The sequence below is a fragment of the Nuphar pumila genome, chromosome 5, assembly GCF_984573655.1.
Source record: "Nuphar pumila chromosome 5, dmNupPumi1.hap1.1, whole genome shotgun sequence".
Taxonomy (NCBI): Eukaryota; Viridiplantae; Streptophyta; class Magnoliopsida; order Nymphaeales; family Nymphaeaceae; genus Nuphar; species Nuphar pumila.
In genome coordinates, this window is record NC_143253.1 from 121274648 (window position 1) to 121298125 (window position 23478).

General features: G+C 34.7%; 1 protein-coding gene across 1 annotated transcript in view; it reads left to right on the plus strand.

The window, feature by feature from the left end:
• The window catches only part of NHX3 (Na+/H+ (sodium hydrogen) exchanger 3), a 33711-nt gene that overhangs the window by 1388 nt on the left and 8845 nt on the right, over positions 1-23478 (plus strand). The window contains exons 2-13 of the mRNA XM_090008249.1: positions 1124-1239; positions 1335-1432; positions 2270-2329; positions 2429-2475; positions 2665-2859; positions 3938-3984; positions 4106-4172; positions 4300-4400; positions 11405-11506; positions 14048-14189; positions 16467-16529; positions 16610-16693. Of these exons, the coding sequence (XP_089864375.1) occupies positions 1124-1239; positions 1335-1432; positions 2270-2329; positions 2429-2475; positions 2665-2859; positions 3938-3984; positions 4106-4172; positions 4300-4400; positions 11405-11506; positions 14048-14189; positions 16467-16529; positions 16610-16693 (1122 nt within the window). The remainder of the gene's footprint in view (positions 1-1123; positions 1240-1334; positions 1433-2269; positions 2330-2428; positions 2476-2664; positions 2860-3937; positions 3985-4105; positions 4173-4299; positions 4401-11404; positions 11507-14047; positions 14190-16466; positions 16530-16609; positions 16694-23478) is intronic.

Here is a 23478-nt window from a genome sequence, read left to right on the forward strand (position 1 = left end):
AACATAGAAACCACCCCGGGATCAGAGACCGAGTTGCAATGACTATGCCTGCCATACTTACTTTTAAGACAGTATAAACCCGTGGCTGACCTCTTGTCCCCAAAGAGTCCCCTTGCTTCGGCACAAGCAAGGGAGGTAATGCCCTTACCCTTGTTATATGCAAGAAGCTGGCGCCCATGGGAATGAAATCCTGACCACCTGTCTAGCAGCCAAGGCCCCCCCTCCCAACTACGCCAAACCAGTTTAAAGTGGGAAAATTGAACAACCTTCTTCTAGTGTCGCTAATTCTCCCTGTGTATTTGCATGGTTGAGTAATCCCCAACCATGGGGCCTTAGGCTCGAATGCCTTTAGTGGAATTCTTTTGATCTGCAATAAGGGTGATATCGAAGTGCGTCATAATCACCAACAGTTGCATCTTGACAAGGCAAAATCTGGAGGTATTATAGGTTTTTTGATAAATATGAGAAAATCTTGACATTAAAAATAAAAATTATAAAAAGCATTCAACGATAACAGAAGAATGGGTTCCAGTTTGTTATTGGGGCAAAATTGGATGGAAAAGCTTTAAATGAACACGAAGATAAAAGAATAAGAAAAATCATAGGAAAGATACAATTGTTTTGAAAAATTTGGTGGTAATATTAGGTGCTTCTAGAGCTCCTACTCCTATCTAACTGGAGTGTAAATTTGCTCAATTTGACCCCATAGTCTTTGCCATGGATAACACCTCAGATCATGCTTTTGGGAAAACGAATGCGATATTTGAGTCATGAAAGTTTCCTTGCTGCTTTATTTTTCAACATTGGCCTGGCCAATCTCCAGTTCTTGAGCTTTGCAAAGGAATCCAAATTCAAAAAACTGTACACTAACTTGTTGAAAAATGCATTTTAGTTACCTTTTATCTCATGCATTCTAATCACCTTTTAGCTATTTCACCATAACATTGAGCAGCATAACTGTATTATTGCATTGAAAACTTTCTTCTGTCAATTCTGGTGAATTAACCATATAAGGAGAGAGCCGGAAAGAAAGTGTTCTTTTTCTTTTCTTGTTTTTTTTGTCTCTCATTGTGATTGCTAAAGATGCCTCATGCTTACTCTATTTCACTGTTTTACTTGGTAGGGATGCATCACTGGACTTATCATTTTGTTGTGGAGCAAGGGTACCAGTTCACACATTTTGAGATTTGATGAGTTCTTCTTCATATATCTTCTTCCCCCTATAATCTTCAATGCTGGGTATGCAACTAAATCTCTAATTACTCCTCTGATTTGTGTTATTACTTTTTCATCATGTGATGTTAAACTTTTATTGGTCGTGCAAATTTTTATAGGTTTCAGGTGAAGAAGAAGCAATTCTTTCATAATTTTCTAACTATCATGTTGTTTGGAGTTGTTGGGGTCTTCATATCATCTGCAATCATCTCAGCAGGTACTGATGTCCTTCCTCTAAATTTATGATTATTGTGAATAAGAACATTGTGGTTCTGCCATTTAAAATGGTCACTCGGCCGATTTTTATTTTAACTTTGTTTTTCTTGTGTTTCTATTAAAAATATTGCAATAAATGATAATTTAAGTGAATAAAATCTATAAAAGCTAAGAGTAAGAGTAGGTAACAAAATTAATCGAGTTTTCTCAAAATATGTTGCCTATAAGAGTGAACACGTAGTGATACAAGCACTATATGCTTATTTTTAACAATAATAACAGATTTTCTTAGTATGTCATGATGGTGATTTTTTCCTTTGCCAAAAGATTACATGATATTTCATATATTTTCAAAAATATTATGATAAGCTTGATCGGTCACCAGTCAAATTGTGGGACATTAAGGATCTTGCTTGGCTCTTGATGTACTCACATTCAGTCTGTATTTGACATATTTAGCTCCCAAGTATGGGAGAGTGGGTTATTGTTAGATGTCCCTTAGAAGTGGTAAAAGGTAGAAACTAGAAAGTAAGCTAAGCCATTGATTGCCACCCACACAGAGCAAGAAGCTCCTCTTGCTCCATTCTTGAACCAGTTGTTTGTTCAAAAATAGATATCAGGGACCATTATTTGGTTTGTAAAAAGACAAACTTCAAGAGATTACGTAAAACTTTCCTTATCATAAAGTATTTGGTTGTAGATGTAAGGGGTCTCTTCCAATTATTTCTATGTTTTAAAAAGACGTGTTACATGTAGGTAGGATTCTTCCTGATTCTTTGAATTCCTGGGCACATGAATTGTAATTATTTATTAGTTTAGTTTTCATTATTTGATGCAGGTAGCTGGTGGCTTTTTCCAAAGGTTGGATTCTTTGGGCTCCAATTTCAGGATTATCTTGGTATTCTTGATCTTAATCTCTGTGAATGTTATTTGATAGTTGTGGATTTTCCGTGTTTCAAAATTACTATTTTTTCTGTTATATCTTTACTTTATGCAGCACTTGGAGCAATCTTTTCTGCAACCGATACTGTATGCACGCTACGGGTCAGTGCACTTATGTGCATTAGTTTTTGGGACTATGTCTGCTCTCATTTTATCTGTATCTTTTAATTGGTTTTTGTTACAGTAAGATGAAAATCAAAGGAACAGTGGTCATATGTTTCTCAAAAATAGTTTAGCTCATGTTCAATTCTTATATGTGCACTAGATATTAAACCAATATACTTCGTGCAGGTCTTTTGTCAAGATGAGACCCCTCTATTATACAGCCTAGTTTTTGGTGAAAGGGTTGTAAATGATGCTACTTCTATTGTCCTTTTTAGAGCAGTTCAGAAGTTTTATGTTTCTGCAGTTGATGGTTGGATTGCTGCTCGCATTTTTGGTGATTTTGTCTACCTCTTCGTAACAAGCACAACACTTGGAATTTTCGTGAGTATCCCACTTTTGAAAAATGGAAATTTGTTATCGCTATTTGTTCAAAGTGGTAGTCAGGCCCTCCTGTTTGCAGGAATCATATTTCTTTGATTAACACTAATATTGGGCAGCTAAAGAAATTCAGATATTTTTTTCTGATTGATGAAAATTGCATGATTGATTTTTCTTAATTAACGTGCTTTGTTTATCTTCCACTGAATTCTATTCTCATTTTCAAAAAATATGTTTATTAATAGTACCATGGCTTGTTGCAAGCGAAGGTATATGATTTCTGGGCATGCCTGTTTGGTGGCAATGTGTGCTCCCTTTGGTGGGAGCAGACATACAGTTCACCTTCAATGTCTTGATGTATACCATTCATAAGTTTTCCTGTGTGGCATTTGCACATGTTATGTGGATATAGAAATACATGTAACTGCATGTGGACTTGCAAAGGTGTACATGCTCGTAGAAGAGGGATGGAGATGTTGCCTCTTTTAACTCGTAACAGGCATATGCATTTGTTTCTTTGTAATTGCATTCTAGCACAGGGTACATTCATATGGTATCTTTCTGGATAGTCTTGCATGCAAATTATGTTTGTAAGTATCTACATACTCCATATGCTAGTGGCATGGCTTATCAAACAATGCATGCAAGGATTCCTCTTAATTTCTCGTTGTCATTTCATGCATACAATCAAATTATATGGTTTTCTTCATGTATGAACGAACTTCATGTGTTCTTTATTTTTTCTCATATCTGCATTCATGAGGACCATGTGGGTGTATATGTCCGGGCTCTTCTACATATAGATATGCTCACCTTTCGATGTGAGGAGCATGCTTGCAATTTAGTTTTTTCTATGTAGGTTATAATTTCCTTGGTGCATGCGTGAATATATGCTTGGTTTAGTAGTGAACATAGGATGGATAAGTGGAAGATTTCAGAGCATGACATGAGTTTGTGTGTCCAAAGTTCTTTATTGTGAGTCCATCAGTGACTGCATATGGTGATCTTTAACTTTCTTCATAGTTGGACACCTTCTTAGTATGTGCCTCGTTGTCCAAAATGATACTTTGTATTATTGCAGACTGGGCTTTTGACTTCTTATGCTATTAAGATGTTATACTTTGGTAGGTAAGTGCCATCAATATTACTCTTTTTTATGTTTATGAATGTACATTTTGATATATATATATATATATATATATATATATATGTGCAAAATAGTCTGCACTAAAATGTTTTCTTTTGACAGACACTCTACAAATCGTGAAATATCACTACTGGCCTTGATGGCTTACTTGTCCTATATGGTGGCAGAGGTTAGAGAGACTCAGAATCCTCATTCAATTCTAATTTATGAAGACAGACACTGATGTTCTGAAAGTGCCATGAATCAGGATTGTCTATCAGTTATTTACCCATTGCTTAATCATTTAAGCTGTGCAGTTATTACATTTAAGTGGGATTCTCACAGTCTTCTTTTGCGGAATAGTCATGTCCCATTATGCATGGCATAATATGACAGAGAACTCAAGAATCACAACAAGGCAAGTTACTTAGAAACAAGGATGGTTTATATTCTCAGATGTGGTATACTGCTTAATGCATTGATTATAAATTCTTTAAGTTGTAGAAGCTTCCTTTAGTATGCAAAATATTAGTCAATTTTTTATTCGAGTGTAGTTTCTACCTTCATGCACTGGGACTTGCAGCAAATATCATACCTTAGCATTCATGAAGAATGCTTGATTGTATGCATTTAGCTAACTATAGTAGTCTAAGGGATGTCTGTTAAAATATGTTGATCCTTAAATGTACATATATATATTTATATATATATATAAAGATACGTATACATATATATATGTATATATATCTCTATTTATATATATATAAATATATATATTTTATCTTCCTAAAATACCCTCAAGGGTATTCTTGTAAATTAGCATTTTACGCATATTCCAATTGGAATATGCATTGTAATTTTTGTTTTATTTTTATTTTTTGTTTTTTATATTTTTGGGTTTCGTACCACATTGGGGGCCTCCCAAAAGTGACGTTGGGAGCCCCCAACGGTCACAAATGTGACCGTTGGGGGCTCTCCAACGTCCCCTTTGGGAGCCCCCAAGGTGGTTCCTTTTCATGCTTATAAATAGGGGATTTCCCCTTTGTATTTTGTATTCTTGAGGGAGCTTATGCTCCATTGTAATGGGGTTTTTACCCCTTCTCCATTATTCTTCAATGATATGCAACTTATGACTTTATGTCATATTTTTCCCTTTTTATGGGTTTTATGTGTTAGCACATTATGTGCTTATGTTGTTTCCCTTTAATGGGTATATTTGCACTCCACGTGCATAAGTATGGGTTCATTATTGAACCCAATGTATTCCAAGTCACTTTCTAACATGGTATCAGAGCGAGGTCACGATGGGGTTGTCCTTTGGTGCAACGGAAAGCGTGTCGCTCAAGAAATGGTGAAGTATTCATTGCTCTTCCTTTTTGCTTTGAAGTTATTCGGTATGTATCCCTTTTCTTAAAGTATTATGCATTTGAAAATATGTTTCTTGCATATAGTTTGTTCGTTTAATGGTTATGATAGTTGAATTATGTCTTTTCACATTTCGTGTGCTCGTATATTTTAAAATTATCTCCCTCAAATTTGGTGAACTCGTTTGTTGTTCAAATATATAATTTGTGTTTATCGAACTACTCATCGCATATAATAGCAATTTATGTTTTTTTATTACTTTCAATTATGTGAGATTTATAATTCTTACATAACTATCTCATGATTGACCTATAAGTTAATTTTTAAAATTATATATATGATTTCTTGCTAAAGTAATGATCTTTTCTTAAGATTTCTTAACTCTCATATGAACCCTAATTTGATTTGAGTTCCTCTTTTGATTATGAATTTTAGTGCATTTTTTGAAAAATTTAATATAATCCTTATATGAAAATCTCTCACATCTAAAAAATCTTTGTTGAATCCTAAAGTAGTTCTTGTTAATGATAACTTATAAGAACTCCTAAAAGTTTTTCAATGTTTCTTTTTTGAAAAATTGTTTATGATAAACCATTAGGAAAGATTTTTTTAAAAAAGGAATTTCTCACACTACATAAAGTGCATAGTTCATCTTTTGCATCCTTTTTTGTATAAATGATTTCATTTTTTATCTTTATAAACTTGTTGGTTTGTATTTTTCATAAGGTTTCGAAACCTCTTAATAATATCTTTAAAAAAAAATGCCTACATTGGCCATAATATGGTTTTCTTTGTCCTCAATTGCAATTGTTAAAGTTTGAGAATTTCAAACATTGCTCTTTTTATAAAGTGCATACTTGCTCACTTTTGTGTATTTTTGTGTTTTGTGCACATTTGTTTCTCAAATATTTGCGCTTGTATGCATTCCCCTTTTTTTATGAAATACATGCCTTAGTGCATGTTTGTTTACACCTTAGTGTGTATTTGTTCAAGTATTGTATGAGTGCCTTCGTGCACATCTTTTATAAAGCCTTTTGTGCTCACATGTGTATTGTCTCTTCGTAGACATTTTTGCATTATGGAGCCTTTATGCACATTTATTTTTGTGAAAAATATAATGAATTTAGATATTGAGTCCTTTTTAAATCATTGTAAGTGCTTTTAGCACTTTGAATGTTTCCGCATATCTCATCACAATCAAAGTTTTTTTTTAAAATTGTTGTATGGGATTTAATCCCAAATTTATAAATTTTCAAGTGTTTTAAATATTCATTCCTTGAGTATTGTGTTAAAGCCTTCTTTGTGAACCATTACGGTTCTTATGATTTCTTTGATTAAAAGCTTGATTGTCTTGATGAATTCTTTAAGTTGTTGTGTTTATTGCTTAATAAGTCCTTTTTGGTATAAATGACTTGTTTGAAGATTAAGCATAATTTATGTTTATGCAAAATTGTTGTTATAAAGCACATTATTGATTATTGGACCTTTTGATTCAATTTTTTAATCGGTCCTCTTTTCTTTGAAAAATGATTCCTTAAGTGTTTATTGCCTTTTTGTGGCATTTATATTTGTCCATCACATGTTATTTAATGCATCTTTTATTTGGCCTTATTATTGTTATATTAGAGATGTTTGTTGAGGTGAGTTATGGGCACCTCGTGTTATATCATTTTAGTTTGTCCACCTTCCATATTATAGATGGTTGTTGAGGTGAGTTATGGGCACCTTGGGACTCTAAAATGATTTGTTGTATGATCTCTAATTATGAGTGTGTCACTCATTTTTTCTCTTGTGGCCATTGATATTATGAATGCTTCTATGTAAATGTGATGGACATATGGTGTTTTAAAACCTTAAATGTTTTAAGGTATATTAAAAATCAAGGGTTTTGGGATTATTGCCCAACCTTTTCTTGTTTATGAATCTTATGAGTGCATTTGCACATTTATGATTTTGTGTTCTTGTGATTTTGCACAAGTATTCTAAGTGTTCTTGGTGTGTGTATGTTCACACATTTGTTCTCAAGGATTTTATTTTATCGATTATAGTATCTTGTTGAAGATATTTTTTACATACATGTTATTGTTATGAGAATTCATTTTAAAAGGAGTATTGTTTTATTCGAGGTTTATTTTCATTACAAGTTTATTGCCTCAAAAGTCTTTTCCTTTTATGCCCATTATCTAAGTGTCATCATATGTAGACAAGAATTTTATTACACCTTCGTGTGTTTTTAGCCCTTTGTTGGCTTTTGCTCTCTTGGTCTAGTAACTGAACACACTTGTCTTGAGTGTTTTTATATGTAGACAAGGCACGTTGATTCATACCATGGTGTGTGATTTTTAGCCTATGTTGGCGTTTGTGTCCTTGTTCTAGTCGCTTAAGACGTATGCCCATGGTTGGCTTATTTCACTCATTTCAAGTGCTATCATATGTAGACAAGAGATGTATTATGTTTTAGCCCATGGTTGGCTTATTACTCTTGTTCTAGTAGCTGAACATACTTGGTTTTAAGTGTATTTTTTACGAAGACAAGAGATACTTTTTAGTCCATGTTGGCATGTATTCTCTTGTTCTTGTCGTAGATGCACTTATTTCAAGTATTATTATATGTAGACAAAAGGTTTTTTTTTATACACCTTTGTGTGTGTCTTTGGCCTTTAATGGCTTTATATTCTTGATCTAGTAGCTTATACACTTGATTTATGGGTTTTGGAGGACTAATGAAAAAGATGTTTGTAATGGATAAACTATTGTTGAAATTTGCAAAATTTCATTCATGACTTGTGTTTTTCAAGCAAATCATATTTTTGATATGCATATCAAGTTGATTTCTTAGCATTTAATCTATATATTAAGTGCTTATGGTTTTTGCCACCCTTATATGCAAAATGTGTATTAAGTATGTCTTTCATAAATGTTTTTAAAACCTTGTGAACTCTTGGGTTTATTTTGCCTAAAGTATGCTTGGAGACTTTGTTTCTCTTGTTTGGCACTTCATTACATGTTTGAAGCATGTTCATTAATGAGTTCTTTGAGTATTAATTCATTTCATGATAAGTATATGCATATGCTCTTTATGGCCTTTTTGGGCCCTCATTCAATAATGTTTATGTATATCATGCCTCTTTGTAGGCTTATTGTGGTGTCCCTTAGTGGACCATTTTGTTATTCCCCATTATGGGGTTATTTTTGTCCAACGTTGGACCTTATGAATGCATTATGCATTCTTGCAATTTATTTCTACATAATTTGCTTCCGCTCATTTTGTTTTAAACATGATATATGATTTTGAAACTTTGGGGTCATTTTTGCATAATTTGCATCTCTTCTAACCTGTGCTAGTTAGAAATGTTCCATTTGAATAAAAGTACAAAGATTTGTTTTACTTGTTTCTTTGTTGTTATTTCACAGGATCTTAGAGATAGGACAAAGAGAAGTACCCTGGATAGTTCGGGAAATTTGAAGACAATAGGAGGAAGGCCTTTTCAAGTTCCATTACATCCTTGCCGGAGCCTCTTGGAGTCTTGCCCTTTGTTCAATCTTTTCGTTTCCCCGCAAAGATTGAGGGGGGGTGTTAAAATATGTTGATCCTTAAATGTACATATATATATTTATATATATATATAAAGATACGTATACATATATATATGTATATATATCTCTATTTATATATATATAAATATATATATTTTATCTTCCTAAAATACCCTCAAGGGTATTCTTGTAAATTAGCATTTTATGCATATTCCAATTGGAATATGCATTGTAATTTTTGTTTTATTTTTATTTTTTGTTTTTTATATTTTTGGGTTTCGTACCACATTGGGGGCCTCCCAAAAGTGACGTTGGGAGCCCCCAACGGTCACAAATGTGACCGTTGGGGGCTCTCCAACGTCCCCTTTGGGAGCCCCCAAGGTGGTTCCTTTTCATGCTTATAAATAGGGGATTTCCCCTTTGTATTTTGTATTCTTGAGGGAGCTTATGCTCCATTGTAATGGGGTTTTTACCCCTTCTCCATTATTCTTCAATGATATGCAACTTATGACTTTATGTCATATTTTTCCCTTTTTATGGGTTTTATGTGTTAGCACATTATGTGCTTATGTTGTTTCCCTTTAATGGGTATATTTGCACTCCACGTGCATAAGTATGGGTTCATTATTGAACCCAATGTATTCCAAGTCACTTTCTAACAATGTCAAGCCTTCAAGAATGCAGAAATGCTTTATGACACAGGTGACAGAACTATGCTTCTGAACTCGATATCTATCTATCAGAATTATATCTGTAACATGTAACGCTTTTATTCAAGAAATTCACCTGAGATGCTGTTGACTTGACTATACTTTTAGCACATGCACTATTGGACTTTTGTGGCAGTTGGGTAGGAAACCTACTCAACAAACATTTGGTAGTTCTTAGATCCTTGAGTGCCTAGCAGATGCTCAACAACATTTTATGAAATTTGGTTTTTATGGGCCTAGCAGATGCATTTTATGTCTTAAGGAGGAGGAATCTGCGGAACATCTTTTTGGAGGGAGTGAGAACTTTCAAAGGCTGGCTGCTACAGCCTGGCCTCTTCTACAAGTGAGTGTTAGGGCATATTTACTTGTGCTCGGCTTGTGTTCTAATAAATTCAAGAAAACCGTAGTGAAGTTAGTCTCAAATTGGTATACTTGTGCATCCCACCATTCACGGTCTGTTCATTAGTTTAAAAATGTAATAATATCTTTCATGGAGATATCAATGGAGAAATCTCTATTGCTACAGTGGTTTACACTTGACAAAGAGAGAAAGTCTGCAAGTTGAAGAAAGCCATATATAGATTGAAACAATCCCAAGAATTTGATTTGAAGAATTTAGTAGTGTCTTTAAAAGGAGCATGGACCAAGATTTTCGTGGTACTCATCTATTTCAATCACGTTTGGTGATGTATGAGGAATCCAAGAACTAAGGACACTTAACCAAGAGGTTATATGAATTTTGGTATCCTGTAACAAAGGTTGCAAGATCTAAGAAAAAAAAAAATTTGGTTGTCAAAGAAAAGTGTGTAATGTGCTTCAACACACTGACATGCTTTTGAGTAAAAACCAGGCACACACCTATAAAGCATAATCATTATTTTTCTGGAAGAGTAAGAATTATAAGACTTTGGAAAGTTCTAATGTCTTGAAGAGGAGCTTATTTAATTTGCTAGGACTTGCCTTAATGTAGCTTATGTGATGGATGTAGTCATTCATGAGTGACTGTAACGTTCATCACTTAGAAGTGTTTCATTGTTTGAAGTGAAGACCAGGCAAGGTCATATATAGCAATAATGTAAATTTTATTATGCATCTTCATTGTAGCTTTCTCTTATTCAAGTACTCATAAACTTTTGGTTTAGATCTTATTAATTAATTGAAATTGGATAAGCATACCCAATGTTATCAGTATCAGTGCATATTATCCTGTATCCCCCGATACGCATCGCAGAAAATCAATACGCTTCAGTGGTGAATCGGCTATTTTTTAATAAATGCAAAAAAAGACTTAAATTTTGTTTTTAATATTATTTTAATAGTTTTAACACGTGTCACGTTATGATTGTCACATAATATTTTTGTATTGTTTTTTGGACGATACAGAAAAATTCACTTGAGTATCGGTATCGGCCGATACAGCTGAATCGGTCGCCAAACGATTCAGGGCCGATACCGATATTACCAACATTGAGCATACCAACTTTAACTTTTTTAATGAAAACAGATCTAATCCAAATAGCTTACCATGTTTCCGATGGTACATGAACAGGTTTATCATGTGCTTCTCCTGCTAAGGGAAGCTTGCTTTAGTGCACTTCTTATGTGCTCCAGAAGTATTACATTTCCTATTGGAAGTGCACTTCCCAAGTGCAAGTCCCAATTGGTTCAGTAGAAATCTTTTTTCTTTTTTTAGAGGACATTTTTTGTTTGCTTTTTATTATTTTCCATTTCTTTGTTGTTTTAAATTATAGTTTCTTTTGGTCTACTTACAATAACTTTCTGATGCTTTTTGTTATTATTTTTTCTGCAGACATGAATTTGCAACAATGTCTTTTATTTCAGAGACATTCATATTTTTGTATGTGGGAATGGACGCCTTGGACATGCAGAAATGGAAAATGACAAAATCCAGGTCATACATTCACTTGTGAAGTCATGACTTTCATTATTAAGTTGCTCATTTTGGCCATCGTTCAATATGAAGTAGCATATGTAGGTGAATGCATTTAAACATTTATGGGCCTGCTGTCTCATTTCTTTTGTGATCTAAGTTGGTTACTAGAAATGTGATGGTGCACGGAACCAAGCTGCAGGAGAGAGAGAGAGAGAGAGAGAGAGAGAGAGAGAGAGAGAGAGAGTCTACATTCCAACAACTACTCATACTTTCCAAATTAACCATCAATTCATTGGTAAAACACTAAGATAAAAATGTTCAAATAAAATCTATGTAACCATGAGCACATGTTTTGAATCACAAGACAAGTAAAAAGAATTCTTTTCCCTGTCCATAGTCAAATGCATTAAGCTAGTAAAGGATTAAAGGATCAAGATTGACATAGTTTTGTTTATACCTGCAAAAGAAAATAAATTAAACACAATACAACATTTTCGAAAAGAAAAAAAAATTGTAAAGGGTTTTAGCCCGTCTAAATTAATGAGAGAGAGAGAACTCATTATGAAGAGAGTTCCATAGGAGATAGGAAAACAGGATGAACCTGCTTGTGCATCCACCTGTACCACCTCTTTGACTTATCAGCCAGTTATGGGAACCATTAATTTTTGAAAGGGAAAGAGGGGAGGTTGGTGAAAAGTGGGAAGTTGAGGGCTATATCACAAGGACACACCCCTCAAGGGGTGAATCGTGAGTCGGTACAACACGACATGGACCTAGACCTGCAACATCGCATTCGACACATGGACACATGTCCGACACACAGACACGGTGTCCGACACACTCAATATGGTGTCTGACACGATAAAACTATACTTATAAATACATATTTTTATAAAATTTTAATGGATAATATATATAATTATATAAATATATATAATATCTGTACTGCTGTGTACCCGCATCCGCATCATATCTCGTACCCGCATCCGCATCCAGGTGACAAAGGTTGAGGGATGAACACCAATAAATGAGAGAAGACCCACAAGTTAAGGGAGGTAATTTGGAATTGTGGGGAGAAGTTGGGAAACCATTTTTTGGGGGGTTGTTAGTTGTTATATTTATAATCTTAATTTAACTTTTTTAGTGTGTCAAGTTTTTAGGTTTGATTCTTATAGAAATGTGCCTGGTGTGATGCACCAGAGAGAGAGAGAGAGAGAGAGAGAGAGAGAGAGAGAGAGAGAGAGAGAGAGAGAGAGAGAGAGAGAGAGAGCTCCTTTAAAGGAGTATTTAAAAAAGAAAAAAAATATCAAAAAATATAATTGCATCCTTGAAAATAGCTGCTTGTCTGAAGCAGTTGCTATTGTGTCATTCTATATAAAAGAGATTATTCCCATTTTACAAATGTAGGAAAATTTGTGATTCATTAGTGTATCCATGACACAATGAAAATAGCCATATAGTGGCCTTTCAGCACCTAAGAATCCTTCTAAATTATCAGTGTGCTGTTTGAGTAGACAAGCTGTGCTAGATTCTTCTTAGCCCTTAATTGGATGAACACATCTATAGCATGGAAAGAAAAAGTGAAATGGGATGGAAATGCATCAGATGTTTGGTAAGTATTGACTCTAGATTGATGAATTTTACATTGAGTTACTGTAGACCTCATTTTCATTGCTTTGTGAAATGATATTCATTTACTGAAGTCTGCATAGTAGAAAGATGTAACTTCTACTCATGGTCACAAACATTGGTCTTGGTTATATCTCAGCAAGGAAGAATCTCGGGATATTATAGGTTTTTTGATAAAAATTGGGAAAATATCGAGAAAATCTTGGGAAATAATAAATTAGAAGTTGGAAAAATAAGAAAAACATGTATGTTAAGCAAAGACACAATAAAACAAGAATATAAATATAATCAAGAAAAATATATGTTAAGCAAAGATGCAATAAAACATAAACATAAACATAAACATAAAACATAAATATAAATTCCTGAGATTTTCCTGATATTATCCCAATATTGTTGTGATAATTCAAATATTAGATATTTTCAAAATATTGCGAGATTTTTCCTGTAAAATCTTTTTTGGATTTTACCACAATAAAATCATGATATTTTGAAAATATCACCGATATATGTGACTATGCTTCCAACTTGTCTCAATTGATTTCCATATCAGAGTATCCCTATTATTCTTTTCTGGAAAAATTCAATGCAAAAATTCTACCAGTATTATGAATTCAATGCAAAAATTCTACCAGTCTATGAATACATCTGCATAAAGCTCGGCTAGTCAGAGATATTGAACAAAATAGTGGCTAAAAAAAAGATAAACAAGTTGAATCCTAGAAATTTTCTTACATTTGGTTTTTTTGTCGTGTGCAGTCAAGTTGTGCATGTGTTTTTGCAACTTTTGTTAATTGTATTCCTTTTTCGTTTTCTGCTGAACATGTAGTCATTAATCAGCTACCTCTCAATATACTTGTTTACTTTCTTTTTGGAAGTTTATCATTGTTTATCCCTCTGTATGGACGTAAAAATTTTCTTGCCTTGCAGCTTCAAGACAATCCTTGGAATTTTCTCTGTGACTGTACTTTTAGTTCTACTTGGGCGTGCTGCTTTTGTATTCCCACTTTCTGCTTTGTCCAATTATATGACTGCTAAGGCTGAGAATTCGAAGATTACATTCAGGCACCAGGTGATACTTTTATATCTTCTTTTTCCTTTTTGAACATGTTATTGGATTATATGGTAACACTTGTAGATTCATGAGTAGGACTGTGTTTTGTATTCCTGATAGTATTTGAATCCTAGAACATACTCACAAACCAGATGGTTTGCCAAATGAACCATCCAATGTTTTTGCACTCGTGAATGTGATTGGCATTATTTATTAGTCAGCTAACAGGGATTACATTCTATTTTGTTCAACTTTTTCCCATAGTTGGCAATTAGGATCAATAAAAATTATCATAGTAGGTTATTAACTGAGAGTCAAGATGGATAACTCTGCTTGTTATTAGACAATTTTGAAGAGTTAAGTCTGCTCTTGTTGACAAGGGGTTGAAATTAAGCAAAATGATTTTCCGAAAAATGACAGGATAAACAGAGATGTTTGGACTATATTGTGCAAATGAATCGCTTGATCTATGGTCACGAAAAAGTGTACTTGGCCAAATCCAAGTCCTGAACATCGCTCAAGACTTTATAGAATCATCTCATCTGTGACAACTTAACATTCTAGAGTTTGTTGATGTCCTTTACAGCAAAATAGTGAAAGATTAACAGTTACTTCCCGAACCATGCTTTAATCCGCGCCATCTTCTTGAATTGACAGTAGAGATGTGGGTGGAGCAAGTGATTCAGTGAACCTCCTCAAGTGAACTTTATTTACTCCTCACTTTTAAGTCACTCCTGTCTAGGAGCAATTAGCTTATCAAATAACATAGTTGAGACTTTCTGTTAGATTCTTGATGCAGTATATTATTTTAAATTTCAATCATCTAACTGATCATTAGTGGATATGAAATGGAAAATAGTCCATGGTGTTATTATCAAGGTCTCAACGTATATGGAGAAAGTGTAAAATGATTGGAGTGTACATGCACTGCTTATAGTAGCATATGTTCCCATCTTCGCTTGATAGAAGAAACCAATCTTTAAAAGTTGAAAGTTATGACCATTTGATTGTTGGTGTCAGTAGGAAATGTCAGCATCTATACTGATGTAATTGCTGAGATAAGTTGGAATCAAAAGTGTAGCTGTCTTTAGTGGTTTAATGTCTGATGAAGTCACTTAGTGGCAGCTTAAAAATTTCATGATCTATAGAAATTCAAAGCTTGCATACCTAGGGTCTCATGTCTAGGAGATATGACATGATAATACCTCACGTGGATGTGCATCATGAATGCATTTTTATATTTTAATAGATTTTATGCTTTGTTTTTGTATTTTTCTTGATACTTTAAGTTCAATCCTTAGTTTGTGGGCACATATCTCTAGAAAATGCATACCGTCTAATAAAAAACATATTTTACATAGTTTATTAAGCAATATTGTTTTCATAAGATGCAAACAAGATATATTTGAACCACCATACGAACTGGAATTTTTTAGGACTTTTTTGTTCTCCCCCCTCCCTTAAATTCCGACCATGCGGAAGCCATCTACATGCTTGATTTCATAGGTATCAGCTCTTAAATCTTTCGAGTCCAACACATGCGTAGGTGTTTATAGGGTTTGAGAAATCAATGGCCCAAAATTTTAGTAAAAGTTCAAGCCTCAAAAGATCATATTTTTCATAGGACAAACACAATCCAAGTGTTGGTTCATAGCAAATAGACCATGCTAAACACATCTACAGAGTCAGATTTGCGAGAAAGTGCTAAACATGCCCAGTTTTCATAGCCCGCATCATGGATACTCTCATTTCCCTTGTTTTTATAGATTAAATATTTATAAAAGTATGTTTCCTCACGTCCTTTTATAAAATTCAAGCATTTGTATCTCAAGTTCATATTGTGCTCGTGTTTGTGTCCAACATTCATGTGACCTAGATGCCTACCTTTGGTTTTAAGTTTGGGATACTATATTCTTGTGATGAATATGATTGATGAAAAACAAAATTTGAACTCGGTGGATAAAATAAAGTTTTATGTATAATAATCATGATGTGCTTGCAGTTCTGTAATATTTTTTGTTGAAACAGAGTTCTCAAAGAGTGATCAATTAAATCCATCGTTTGCTTACCTTTACGTTACCAAAGACAGTCAATAACTATACTGTAACTAATTATTTATGATGCTGGGGCTTCGTTTTATGCTTGTGAATGATTTATATTTTATACAGATATTGTGATGCTTGGCAATTCTTTTTCAGCTTGAATTTTTCACGTGTTTTCTTTTCAGACTTCATGTTGGGGAAAGCTCCTTTTGGCTTATATCAATATTTAGCTTACATATGCAACTTTCTGTAGGTTATAATCTGGTGGGCTGGTCTAATGAGAGGTGCTGTTTCTATTGCTTTGGCATTCAATCAGGTTAAAGTTACTTTGACATATTCATGATATTAGCAGTACCTTTTCCTTTTGCATTTCATTTATTATTTTATTTCTTGTAGTTCACATTTTCTGGTGTTACGTGGAACCCAGTCCATGCTACAATCATCACTACTACCATTATCGTTGTACTTTTTAGCACATTGGTAAGTTGGTTAAGTTAAATGTATTTTGCATTTCACAATTCATACCCCTGTATAGGTTTGCGAAGCTTCCAATTTTTTTTTGCTTATTAGAGTTGGTTAAGTTAAATGTATTTTGTATTTCACAATTCATACCCCTGTATAGGTTTGCGAAGCTTCTAAATTTAATTAGGGCTGGTAAACGGGCCGAATGCACCAAGCTTGAAGTTTTCAAGATTGGATCATTTTTCCAGCATGCCAAGCCAAGTTCAAGCTTATAATGAGGCCAAGCTTTTAGGGATGGCAGTGGGGCGGGGCGGGGCGGGGCGGGGGACAAGGTCTCCACCCCCGCCCCGCCTCAAGATTAGAACCTCCATCCTTGCCTCCATCCCCGGCGAGGATGGATTTTAACCTCCACCCCCACCTTCATCCCCGTTTCATGTCCTCCATCCCCGGTTCAAAGGGGATGCGGGGCGGGGCGGGGAAAAGTGGCAGGGATGGGGCGGGGAAAAGGGTATGTCCATCCCCGAACAGGGATGGATTTTAACCTTCGTCCCCGCCTCCATCCCCGTTTCATACCCTTCATCCCCGGTCCAAACGGGGCGAGGTGGGGCGGGGCCCCGCTTTCTCCCGGTCCACTGCCATCCCTACAAGCTTTAGCTGGCTTGTTTACAGAAAAAATATATAGTTTCAGAGCTGGAGTAATAGGATTACAAAAAAAGTACATTGTTCCAGAGCTGGAAACAATAAGATTTCATCTCTGAACTTATTGCTTGCAAAGCAAATGCTTCAATAATTTGTTCTACACTATATGTTCTGATACAAAATACATCTAAAGTATATTTATCACTACTTAACGTCCTTCCACGTACAGAGATGAGCTGAACCAATGATTCATGTTCAGCTTGCCAAGCGTATGGCACACTACAAGAATATGGGTCAATAGTGGTGACAAGAATATGGGTCAATAGTGGTGACGAAAGTCACCACTATTGCTCTCTTTGTCGCTGTTATAGGTCTATAATGGCGACAAAAAGTGGCCATCTAGTTTTGGCCTCTGTTGAGTAATAACAGCGACATTTATAGGCCGCCGATAAAGGGTACACCCCAATAGCAGCGACTCTCCTATAACGCCAACAAACTATAACGGCGACTAACCTATAACGGTGACAATTAAGTCACAGTTATAGATGATATTAAGTCACTGTTATTGGCCTATAGCGGCGACTTAATTGTCGCTGTTATTGGCCTATAGAGGCAACATTTTTATCGCCATTATTGGCCTATAGCAGTGACATTTTTGTCGCCGTATCGGCGAAAAAAATATATTCTTTTCTCCGCACCCAAAACCTACCATTAACAATATATTACAATAAATGCATAAAAAAAGAAAGTTAAAAAGAAAAAGTATTGCTAAAAGAAAAATGTAGCACTCTTGTGGTTACTGAGTAACATGAAACAGAGATGCATTTCAGCCATGACTCAACCGTAAGGGTGCAGTAGCAAAAAGATAGCATTAGCCAAGGTTTAAGAGATCTTACATTCTCAATTTGTTGGTCCTGTGAGCTCTTATGGCAGCTTTTATCTGATCTTTGTCAATATTTGTCTACAAAGTGCACAAACAGATGAGAAGGAAATAGTTAACCTCAAAGCAGCATAGAAAGACAAGGAAAACAGGGGATCCGATAAATTATTGCCAGAACAAAAAACCTTACCATGAAAACAGAAAGCAAAACATCTTACAAGTCAAGCCACGTGATTAAGAAATATCATCTACATGTCTACCATGAGAGTTCAGACCCATTTCTCAAAGAATTTAGCAAAACCTTCTTAGTGTCTGAATCAACCAAATTAAAATAGTGCAAAGCCATAGCCTCTTCACACGCATGCAAAGTCATTAATTTCATTCTTGCAAAGGTTTCATGAGTAAGCAATTGAAAAAAGAGAACATGTTTTGCCACTGTAGCAACAAATACAAGATAACATTTGCATGCCAGGAAGAACTATTGCTAGTGATGGTGTCTCGCTCTTGAGGGCCTTCATATGTGCTCGTATGGGTGGTCGTCAAAAGCACATGTCAGAACATCATAAACAGTCCATAAAATTATAACAGTTATATATAAGTGCACGCATAACATAAACAGTTCATAAAGTGCCTAAAACTTTTAAAGTCATGCTTTAAAGCAGTTCCCGTAAACTTTTTTCTAGCAGAACATTCACCAAAAACAATAAGAGAAAAAAATCAATAGCAGAATACATATTGCGATGAGAATATGGATACCATGAGTCAATGACTGTAGAAAACCATGATAGACGGTCAAGAGACTCAGGACAGCTTATATATGTGTGTGTGTGCGCACTCAATTGCCAATAGGGTTGCACACAGACTAGAGCCAGCTCAAGCTAAAAACCTAATTGCTCAAAAAAAAAAAAACAGAATTCTTTATTTTCAGCAACACTATGGCAAAAAACAAATGCTTCAACAAGAAGAATCGTGAGAGAGAAATATTCTTGTAACACCCCGATCTAGGACCTCGGGAGTCCGAGTTCGGTTGGTATTACTTCTTAGAGGGTGTACAAAGTTTACAAAGAGAAAACATGACTAAATTTTTTTTCATTATCTTCCAATAACTCACTTTCTTTACATTGTTCATCACTCATAACAAAAGAGGATAACAATTACATAAATGTTCAATGACAAGAAAGTAAAAACTATCAAGTATTCTGCCAAAGAAGTAGTCGATCAAGTATTGTATGTGCTAGTGTGCCTCGAACCTACAATTATAATTTAAACAGGAGGGTGAATCTACAACACAGTAAGAAATAATTATAAGCAAATAAACATTTAACCTTACAACTGCAGTGGGCTCTAAGCCCCTAGTTTGAGTTTAGTTTTTGACACGTCGCACAAGTTTGTATGTTTTAATTACCCCTCAATACACTCTTAAACACTCTATCACATCACATTAATCCTAGGTCGGCTATATCGGTCATAGCAATCCGCGTAAAACACCTCAATTCTACATGTTGGCTAGACAATGAACATACACTCCTAGTGGTCCCCGAACCACCAGGCACTGTAGTGAAACAAAAAAGAAAGAAATTCCGTCGGTAGCTAGTAGGGAGGTTAAGCTCAATCTCAATCTCGGTATGGTTCATGCTACATCCTAACTATGATGGTTCTCAACCATCCATGGTCGTCTAGAGTTACTAAACATTGTGTGAGTGTAACCCTAAGTCAAAGGCTAAGTTCAACATATAGATCCATATTCTCAAACTCGTATTTCATTCGTTCTCTCACGAGTGATATCATGAGATGATCATGACATATCTCATTCTTTAATTTCAGGATGACATTAATACTCACACTGTTCTCATAATAAACACACAACGATGTAGGGTTTTCACATCGTTAAATCATCGGTGACCCACTCTCTATAGTGGTTGCACTCTAGCCGCTAACCAGGTAGCCCTTATCACAGGTCGCCACTTTCAGGATTTAAGAGGTTATGCATGCTAATCTCAATATATCCATTCATACAAAATGAATAGAATAAAAATGTGGCTCAAGTCTAAACACAATCTCATCACAATGTATGGCATTAGCAGTCAGTGTTGTTAAAAGCGTTGAGGCGTAGCGAGGCGCTCCACCAAAATCTGAGGCGAGGCGTAAGCCTCGAGGCGCAAAACGTAAGCCTCAATTTTTTTTTTTAAACTTAAAAAAAACTATAAAAATGATCTAAAATTGTAAATAAATAAGAAATGCTTTATTGATGAAGCGCCAACCAACACGAAATAAAAAATCTCAAATAAATACGAAAAAATATGAGATTAACATGTAAAAGTAGCATTAATGCAACAACTTGATCTATATAAGTATCTAATTGCATAAATATGAGCATTCATTCAATAAAAAACTAACATTAACAACAAAATGCATATTAGCACTAACAACATTATGTCATAATTAAAAAATGCATGTTAACATTAACAACCAAATGTTAATGTATTTGTCCAGAATTCTTCAAAATGAGAGTGTTAACATTCACAATTACAACTGAAAGTCCCAAAAAATATATAAATGGCCAATAGCTCTATGATATGAATTAGGGCCTAGGCTCTTGTTGTGTCTCGTCATCATCAATATTTAAGTCTTCAATATCATCATCTGAAGAATCCATATAAATAGGTTCTTCTTCATCTTCATTATCTGACTCTTCATCATCTACACTTTCTTCATCCACGTCCTCAATTACTTCTTTTGATTTTCTTTTTCCTTCAATAAAAAAACATGTATTAAATATTTAGGTTATGTAATTAAAAAAATACATTTATATTCATAGCTAGGTAAAAGGAATATAACTTTACCTCGATCTCTTGAAGACATGCCTTGCCTAGAACCACTTTGTGAAACATGAGGTGAAGTGACTTTTTCAATAGGAACATGCTCAATGGCATTTATGTCGAAGTTCGGATCCAACCATGAATCCTCCAACCAATTGGGATCACTTGGCAACACTGGATCTTCCTTCTCCACAATCCACTCATCGTCTGAGTCTATATGATCTAGACATATAGGGTCTTTGGTAGCCCTCCTCTTCATATTTCTCTCTCTTAATTTCATATTGTACATTACAAAAACCAATGCATTCATCTTCTCTTGTTCAAGTCTATTCCTTCGTTTTGTATGCACCTATAATTTCAAATCATTGATAATCAAATATAAGATAATTAAAATATAAAAATGTATTTCAAAAATAAAATACAAAGTCACAAACCAATGAGAAAGTACTCCAATTCCTCTCACAGCCCAATGCACTGCATGTCAAACTTAAAATTCAAATTGCAAAATTCATCAACTCAGGATTTTCGTGCCCAAATGAACTCCACCAATCAACTGCATTCAAATAAAATAATAAAAAATTGATAAAAACATTAAGAATGTCATAATTAACAAAAACATAAAAAATATTGACAAATAACAACATAATTGCAAACTTACCAGGACTTTTTAATTTTCTTGTTGTAACAGCTGCCTCTCTGCCAAACAAGCCATTTGTCTTTTTAAATGCATCGATTTGTGTTGTAATTTTCAACCGAATATTTGCATCAGAAACTAATTTTTGAACACAATCATAAAAGCCACCCATAACTTCTCCATCAGGGTTGAAGTTGTCAGCATAATGAAAATGTGGATTTAAATAATAGGCAGCTGCATGCAAAGACTTATGAAGTTGCAAGTTTCATCGTCTATCAATGATATCCCAAATAGGTTTATATTTTCTTTGGACATTGTCAAGGTTTGAAGCAATTTCCTCCTTCGCTCTATCCATTGCCTCATACAAAAATCCCATAGCAGGTTCGTCTGCATCAACGAGTTGCAACACTTTGACGAGAGGTAGTGTAGCTTTAATTGCATATGATATGGAAGCCCAAAACTTATGATCATTAAGAACAATACAAGAAATGTTCTTAGCATCAGATTTCTTATAGTAATTAGATGTTCTAAAATTTGAAGATAAGAACATCGACTTTAACTCTTTCTTATAACATCCAATACTATGAAGTGTAAGATATGTTGTGGCAAAACGAGTGACGGCTGGACGCAGAAGTTCTTTCTTCTTTGTGAATTTTCTCATTAAATTTAATACCCATGCATGACTATAAATGTATCTTGTAATTTTTTTTGCCTTTTCCACTGTATCTTTAAAAATTGATATCTTTCCAATATCTTCTAACATAAGATCCAAGAAGTGGGCTGCACATGGTGTCCAAAAACATGTTTTTCCTACTGTTAACATATTTCCAGCTGCCACATAATTTGGTGCATTATCTGTAATGAATTGCACCACATTACTTTCACCAACTTCTTTAACAACTTCTTCAAACAACTGACACAAATTTGCACCAGTTTTTTCCATGTCGCTGATGTCAACGGACTTCAAAAATACTGTCCCAGATGAGCTGTTCACAAGAAAATTAATTAAGTTTCTTCCTTTCCCATCTGTCCAACCATCTGCCATAATACTGCAACCAACCTTTGGCCACTCTTTTTTGAACTCTTTCAAAATTTCATGAGTACAATCTACCTCGTCCTTCAAAATCCACGTTCTGATCTCATGATAAGAAGGTGGTTTGAACCCTCGCCCATAATTTGCAATAGCTTCTACCATTGCACCAAAATATGGACTGTTGCAAAGATTAAATGATAAGGCATTTGCATAAAAAAATCTACCAATGGCACGACATGCATTTTTTCTTTCATCCCTTTTGAAAGCAGTGTTTATTGTGGTTTGCCGTGCTTCTTTGTTCACAAAAAGGTCCATAGGACCAGCTGCACTTGTTTTTGCATCACTACCTGATCCACTAGCTTCTTTATTCACATTATCGTCGATTGATGATCCAAAATAAATACTTCTCCCGATATCCAACTTGGTTTGCTCTAACTCTTCTTTCTTTAGCATCTGATCCTTTAGATGATTCTGAAAAAATCTTTTCACGTCAGGTGGAACCGCTTCGCACATGCTTACACCATGCTTTGTGCCAGCTAAGTGATGTTTTATCCTATAGATGCCTCCTGTAGTCTGTTTATGACAGTAATTGCAAATTACATGTCCTACAAGTTTGGGATCTTTAGTAGGATTTGGAACTTTAACTCCATGATCCCATCCTACATCTTTTGCCATTTTTCAACTGCAAAAATACATAACACAAAATATATATTAACATCATGCATTCTGCTGACCACATTACATGAAAACAAATGCAAAATAGACAATCTTGGTGTATAAGCTATATACGAATCCTAG